At 49.1% G+C, this 7,916-nt stretch overlaps 1 protein-coding gene across 1 annotated transcript; it reads right to left on the bottom strand.

The window, feature by feature from the left end:
• Positions 1–6,312: 6,312 nt before the first annotated feature.
• Positions 6,313–6,828, bottom strand: LOC138277980 (octapeptide-repeat protein T2-like). Its single transcript, XM_069219240.1, has one exon. It carries the CDS (start codon positions 6,826–6,828, stop codon positions 6,313–6,315), a length of 516 nt encoding a protein of 171 aa, XP_069075341.1.
• Between the last annotated feature and the right edge of the window lie 1,088 nt (positions 6,829–7,916).

Consider the following 7,916-nt stretch of genomic DNA (forward strand, 5'->3'; position numbering starts at 1 on the left):
GGACTAGGTGACTAGTGGGACAGAAAAGCAGTCCCCGGCTGGCGTGCCCCTATGTCTGGGCCCACGTTGGGGACCCTCAAGAGCTGGTGGCCAGCGGGATACATACGCAGACTCCCGCCGGCGTGCCCCTTAGCCCTGGCTGTCAGGGGGCCTTCAGGGCTGGTGGTCGTAAACCTACGAGAGGAGGTGCTGTTGATGCGCCTCTGAATCTGGGCCAGCGCAGAAGATATTTGGGGGCCAGTGACCAGAGTGGTACATGAGCAGGACCCTACTGGTGCACCCCTGAACCCAAGACCGTGATGGAGGCCTAAGGGCTGTGTGATTGACAGTGAAGAATTGGCGAGGGGCGTGCCGCGCAGCCAGAGGTGACAGGGATGGCGAGGGGTGCGCTGCACAGCCGGGGGTGACAGGGATGGCGAGGGGTGCACCGCGGAGCTGGGGGTGACAGGGACAGCCTCTGCAAAGCGCTGTGTGAGAGACTAGCAGGTACAGATCGCTTTTATCCTCTACTCCCTGCAGTGGGGGGGGGTCTTGGACTTAGTGCCAGAATCGCCCAACCCTACAGGAGGAGCCCATGGTGGATAGACTGGATGGAGGGGGCCATGTGATCCTTTATTCCTCCCCCATGCCTCCCATGATCTGGCAAAAATGGGAGCAATGATGATGGAAGGAAGTGGGAGGAAATGTGAGGGGAAAAGCGCCGTACAGGACACAGAGAGCATCTGCATAAGTGCGAAGAGAACAAATAGCTCTTGAGGGCCTCCCATGGAGACATTGAAGGCGAGACGTTCCCCCTTTTGAGAATGAGAAAGGACTGGTGACTACTAATGTACTCAAGGTGCCCGCATGAGAGTAGAGGGTATCATCTGCGGCATTGTCCCACCACAGTTTAGATATCACATAAGAGGCCAAGACACTGGATAATCCTGTGTGATGAGCTGGAGGGCCGGTAAGGTTACCCATTGCAGACCGTGCTCTCCTCCTGAGGAGGACCCTGAATTCCTAGTGAGGCCACCTCAGAGTTTGTGCAAACGGAAAAGCCCACTGGTCTTCCTCGCCTCCCTTTGCATGAATGGCCGAGCTGCAAGACATCCAAGACTGGTGCATCTATATACCAGGTGACCATTGGTAGAAATGGTTACCCCAGGTCCAAGCAAGGACCCTCACTCTAGTCAGGGTAAAAGAGAATCACCCCAGCTAACCCCTGCTTAACCCCTTGATAGCTTGGCATAAGCAGTAGGCTTAACTTCAGAGTGCTAGGTGTAAAGTATTTGTACCAACACAAACAGTAACTTAGTGAAACCACTACAAAATGACACAACACAGGTTTATAACAATAGGAAATATTTATCTAAACAAAACAAGACCAAAACAACAAAAATCCACAATACACAAGTCAAGTTATCAATTAAAAAGCAAAAAGAGTCTTCATGTAGTTTTAAATACATACTAAGACTGTTAGCGTGAAAATGTACCTTGGGTGCATCAAAAATAACCCTTCATGGGTAAGTGTGCGTCAAAAGGGGCTTGCGATGCGTTGATTTCACTCATGAGCGAGACCTTGAGTTATTTCTCCTTTCGTCGGGTCGGGTGTGTCATTGCTTTTCTCTGCAGGAGAGCGATGCATCGATCCAGTCAGCAATCTCGGGTCCGGGCAGGCCTTGCGTTGTTTTATATACGCCCAGGGATACTTGCGTCGGAAATCCAGCCCCACGATGATCCGAAAGCCAAGCAGCACGGGTTGCGATCTCACCAGCCTCCGTCAGCGATGCTGCGCGTCGTTTCTCCAGCTCCGTGAGTCGATCTTCGGGTCGCGTTGCAGACGAGCATCGATTTTCAGCTGCAAAGCCGGTGGTGCGTAGATTTTTCAGCCACAGATCAGAGTCACGTCGATCTTTTCCCCGCACGGCGTTCTGTGTGTGGATTTCTTCCTCTTAGGCTGCCAGCTTCTCCTTTCAGGGTCCCAGGAACTGGATGGGCACCACAGGGCAGAGTAGGAGTCTCTCTAGAGACTCCAGGTGTTGGCAGAGCTGGTCTTTGCTGTCCCTGAAACTTCAAACAATTGGAGGCAAGCTCTAAATTAAGCCACAAAGTCCAGTCTTTGCGCTCTTACTCTGGCAGAAGCAGCAACTGCAGGATAGCTCCACAAAGCACAGTCACAGGCAGGGCAGGTCTTCTTCCTCACCTCTTCTGCTCTTCTCCAGGCAGAGGTTCCTCTTGGTTGCCAGAAGTGTTCTAAAATCTGTGGTTTTGCGTGCCCTTCTTATACCTAGTTTCTCCTTTGAAGTAGGCCTACTTCAAAGCAAAGTCTCTCTTGAATGTGAAATCCTGCCTTGCCCGGGCCAGGCCCCAGACACTCACCAGGTGGTTGGATGCTGCATTGTGTGAGTGCAGGCACAGCCCTTTCAGGTGTGAGTGACCGATGGTTCACCAGGAAATGCAGACTACACCCAGCTCCTTTTGTGTCACTGTCTAGTGTGAGGTGCAACCAGCCCAACTGTCAAACTAACCCAGACAGGGAATCCACAAACAGGCAGAGTCACAGAAACGGTATAGGCAAGAAATGCTCACTTTCTAAAAGTGGCATTTTCAAACACACAATCTTAAAGTCAACTTTACTAAGAGATGTATTTTTAAAATGTTAGCTCAGAGGCCCCAAACTCCACAGGTCCATCCGCTCCCAAAGGGAATCTACACTTTAATCAAATGTAAAGGTAGCCCCCATGTTAACCTATGAGAGGGACAGGCCTTGCAACAGTGAAAAATGAACTTAGCAAGATTTCACTGTCCGGACATATAAAACACATTATTATATGTCCTATCTTAACCATACACTGCACCCTGCCCTTGGGGCTACCTAGGGCCTACCTTAGGGGTGTCATGTAAGAAAAGGGAAGGTTTAGGCCTGACAAGTGGGTACACTTGCCAAGGTGAATTTACAGTTAAAAACTGCACACACAGACATGATTATAGAACTCCTTATGTGGGTGGCACAACCAGTGCTGCAGGCTCACTAGTAGCATTTGATTTCCAGGCCCTGGGCACCTCTAATGCTCTTTACTAGGGACTTACTAGTAAGTCTAATATGCCAATGATGGATAAGCCAATTACATCTATATTTTATAAAGGAGCACTTGCACTTTAGCACTGGTTAGCAGTGGTAAAGTGCCCATTGTAACCAAAAACAGCAAAACCAGAGTCCAGCACACATCAACAACCTGGGAAACAGAGGCAAAAAGTTAAGGGAGACCACACCAAGGATGAAAAGTCTAACAACCATGATGAAGGACAAAGAACAACGCCACCCCCAGCAGGTGAAACTAGACAAATATGCCAGAGTGGTCCCCTCCACTGTGGAAAAAGACGAGCATCCACCTGTTCAAACAGGCCCGCACAACGCAATGTTGCTGCAAGCTATACAATCCTCTCGAGTCACCCTGGAGGGTGGAATTGATTAAATTAGATTTGAAGTCTCCCTCCTCCAACAGGATCTGAGAAATGTGGCAGGAGTGACAACAGCTGAAATGTGGATATCGAACCTGGAAGGCGCAGTCCACCCCCTCAGAAAAGAAACACAGAGGCGCGTGCAGTCAACAAGGATGTGGTGATGTGCCTGGAAGATGAAGAAAACAGAGCAAGGAGAAATAATTGATGTGTTGTGAGATTTCCAGAAGGGCTAGAGGGCCCAAACATTGTCAAGCTTTTGGGAGACTGACTGTCTGGGGTGTTCCCCAAAGAGAGATTCTCATCTTGCTTCGTGATCCAACGCGCTCACCACTCACTGAGTAACAAACTGCCACCTGGGGCCTCACCAAGGCCAGTGATAGCCCTGTTTCTAAACTGTCAAGACCAACTCTTCATCTTGTCTGAAGCAAGGAAACTGAACGAAGTGCGCTATGAAAATTCATTAATTCAAATTTTCACTGACTACACATGGGAAATTCAGCGTCAGAGTCCCACTTTTGACATGGTAAAATCTAAACTACACACGCTCCACTTACAGTATATGCTCCTTTTCCTAGCCAAACTGAAGGTGCTTTTTAAAGGGGAGTCATATTTTTTCCAAACTCCAGACGAGGCCTGGACATGACTCAAAGAGAGACCGAGATTGAATAGCGGTGAGTTGCAAAGAAAAATTTACTCCCGAACGGCTCGTGGAAGAGATGATTGCTCTGAGTCACAGCAGCCACTCCAAAATAAGGAAGATGAAACGAATAAGTGGCTTAGGCCATTCAGGCACCAAAAATCCATTTCAAGCTGCTGCCAATCACGCAATCGTCTGATTCAGATGAAGAGGCTGGGACAACCAGAAAGAGAAGCAAGGCGTTCTGCCAATTAATGACATGGAGTGATGATTCACCCAGACCTGGAAGAGCCAGGACCTTTGATTCGCTACACCCCTTGCGTCAGCCATAACTAGACTGGAGGAGGGGGAGAGAGACTGAGATGCTTCAGGTCAAGAAATGACTTGAAGGGGGTTGACTCCACTGGCCATCTATCGACTGACTTTGGGGGCACAGCATTTGAAATGCAAGCCTTTTCTCCCAATGGCAGCATCTGATCAATTCAGTGACACAGCACCCACAACAGCAGCACTAAACATCAAGCAAGTGCCTATTGCTGTTTAAGGTTTTGAAGACTGATTTGAGTTAAAAGTTGATGCAATTTTGCATGGGTAGGTTGGGAATACAGACCTCTCCAAACTCTCTGTGGACCACCTATTTAGTTGGGGATGATAACTGTTAGACCTGACAGCCTTAGGGTGGTCACCCCTAACTTTTTGCCTGCCTCCCTCCACTTTTTGGACACTGTTTTTGCTGGATTTTAGACTCTGCGCACTTTACCACTGCTAACCAGTGCTAAATTGCATGTACTCTCTCCCTTGAAACATGGTAACCTTGGATCATACCTGATTGGACTATTTAATGTACTTATAAGTCCCTAGTAATGTGCACTATATGTGCCTAGGGCCTGTAGATTAAATGCTACTAGTGGGCCTGCAGCACTGGTTGTGCCACCCACTTAAGTTGCCCCTTTACCTTGTCTCAGGCCTGCCATTGTAAGGCCTGTGTGTTCAGTTTCACTGTCACCTCGACTTGGCATTTAAAAGTACTTGCCAAGCCTAAACTTCCCCTTTCTCCACATATAAGTCACCTCTAATGTGTGCCCTAGTATCCCCTAGAGCAGGGTGCTGTGTGGGTGAAAGGCAGGACATGTACCTGTGTAGTTTACATGTCCTGGTGGTGTAAAACTCCTAAATTCATTTTTGCACTACTGTGAGGCCTGCTCCCTTCATAGGCTAACATTGGGGCTGCCCTCATACAGTATTGAAGTGTTAGCTGCTGATCTGAAAGGAATAGGAAGGTCATATTTAGTATGGCCAGAATGGTAATACCAAATCCTGCTGACTGGTCAAGTTGGATTTAATATTACTATTCTAGAAATGCCACTTTTAGAAAGTGAGCATTTCTTTGCACTTAAATCTTTCTGTGCCTTACAATCCACGTCTGGCTGGGTTTAGTTCACAGCTCCTTGTGCATTCACTCAGACACACCCCAAACACAGGGTACTCAGCCTCACTTGCATAAATCTGCATTTTGAATGGGTCTTCCTGGGCTGGGAGGGTGGAGGGCCTGCTCTCACACAAAGGACTGCCACACCCCCTACTGGGACCATGGCAGACAGGATTGAACTGAAAGGGGACCTGGTGCACTTCTTAGCCACTCTTTGAAGTCTCCCCACTTCAAAGGCACATTTGGGTATAAAACAGGGCCTCTGCCCTATCTCATCAGACACTTGCTGGAGAAGAAACCTGAACCTGCATCCTGCCAAGAAGAACTGCTTGACTGCCTAAAGGACTCACCTGACTGCTTTCTACAAAGGACTGCTGCCTTGCTGTTGCCCTGCTGCCTTGCTGAACTCTTGCCTTGCTGCTGAAGTGCTCTCCAAGGGCTTGGATAGAGCTTGCCTCCTGTTCCCTGAAGTCTCAGGACCAAAAAGACTTCTCTTTTTCATTTGGACGCTGTACGAGGATGGTTGGTATAGAGACCAGACTGCACGGGTTTTCCTTATTTTAGAAGGTTTAATTTATTTGGTTGAATGAATATGATATAGAAATCAGTTTTATATAAAAGTTTTTAAGACTGATAGATTGCTGCGTCTTCTCCTTCTTGATGACAGCTCCCGTCCTCTTCCTCTTCTCTCTCTCTCTTTCTCTCAGGACCTCGCGGGAAGCGTGTGGAAAAAGAAGAAGATAGCACTGGTAAGTGTGGGATTGGGGTTTCGTGGATTTTCTTCCCTTTCTTTCCTTCACTAAGTATCTTTCTCTTGTCTTTTCCTTTTTACTCCCTTATTCTTCCCTGGCTCTCTTTTGGTGCTGTTCTGTTCCTGTCCTTGTTGTCTTTTCCTTCCTTTCTTATCGTTTTCTTGCTTTCCCCTTTGTCTCTGTTTCTCTGGGTTCATATATATATATATATATATATCTCCTTGCTGTTTTTCTCCTTCTCGCTCTCCCGTCTGTCTTCTTTGCTTCCCAGTGCTCCCCGTTTCGTGCCCCTTTTGTTTTCCCTTCCTCCCAGTGCTCCGCGTGCCGTTCCCTTTCTGTTGCGCCTTTCCTGCCCCTTTCCGTACCTCCCGCCTCCCGTCTCCCGCCCGGTTCCCCTTTTCCCGCACCCCGTACCTGGAGAGGCCACGCTTCTCCTGAAGCGTGGCGGCTCTTTCGCTCGGCTCTCCGGGGTCAGCGGCCGTCTTCCAGGGTTTCTGGCGGTCCCGATTCCGGCGGCGTTCCGTTTCTCCACGAAGCGGCGTCTTCGTTGGTCGTCTCGGCATCTTCTCCCTCCACGAACTTCGGTGCCTCCCAGCTCCGGTTCTCGGCGCTCTCCTCTCGAAGGGAAGTAAGCTGTCTTTTAAATCCCCTCAGCTCCCGCGGTGGTGTGAGGCATCCAATGCCAGCACTGTGATCCTGGGCTAGCTCCGGTGCAACAACGGCAGAGTCAGCACAAGTCTGGGAAGAGTGTGGGTCGGAGTGGAGAGACCCATCACAAACACTCCCCCTAGAGAGCGTCTGCCGATGACGCTCAGGAACGGGATGAAGAGAGAGAAAATCGGCATTGACCAGGGCCCGGCCAGGAGAATGAAGCACCTGGAAAGAAAAAGGTTGCAGAGAAAGAAACCATCTCAGGATTCTAGGGTTGGTATCCTTATGACGAGCGAGCCAGGTGAGAGGAGCATGATCGGTCACGAGAGTAAAGGAGTGGTCACGGAGATAATAACGGAGGGACTCAATGGCCCACTTAATAGCCAGACACTCCTTCTCAATAGTCGGATAGTGTAGTTCCCGGGGAAGTAGCTTTCTACTTACGTAGAGGACAGGACGGGTAGAACCATCAGGCTGTGGTTGGGACAGCACAGCCCCTAACCCCACTCCGGAAGCATCAGTTTGTAAACAGAAGGGTTTATGGAAGTCGGGACAAAATAAAACGGGGTCCGAAGAAAGGGCATTTTTGAGTTGGAGAAAGCTACGCATACAAGCCCCTGGCAAAGTAGTAAAGGTTTTTGGGGATGTATTTTTCATGAGGTTAGTAAGGGGCTCGGCCATGGTAGAAAACCTGGGTATAAATTGTCTGTAGTACCTGACGAGGCCTAAAAAGGCACCAACGTCTTTTTTTGACGATGGAATTGGTATATGTTGTATAGCCTCCACTTTCTCTATTTGGGGACGAACCTGCCCCTGTCCTAAGATGTATGCCAGATATCGTATAGTCGTACATCCCAGTTTGCATTTCCCTGGATTGGCGGTCAAGTGGGCTCCTAATGCCTGTAAGACCGCGGCTAGGTGTTGGAGGTGGTCGGACCATGTTTCACTAAATAGTATGATGTCATCTAAGTATGCGGCTGCATACTGGAAATGGGGCCGT

Source organism: Pleurodeles waltl, chromosome 2_2, assembly GCF_031143425.1.
Source record: "Pleurodeles waltl isolate 20211129_DDA chromosome 2_2, aPleWal1.hap1.20221129, whole genome shotgun sequence".
NCBI classification, from domain to species: domain Eukaryota; kingdom Metazoa; phylum Chordata; class Amphibia; order Caudata; family Salamandridae; genus Pleurodeles; species Pleurodeles waltl.

Bases quoted from the DNA above. Each gene is read 5' to 3' on its own strand.
- LOC138277980 (XM_069219240.1), bottom strand. From the start codon at position 6,828: ATGCCGAGACGACCAACGAAGACGCCGCTTCGTGGAGAAACGGAACGC.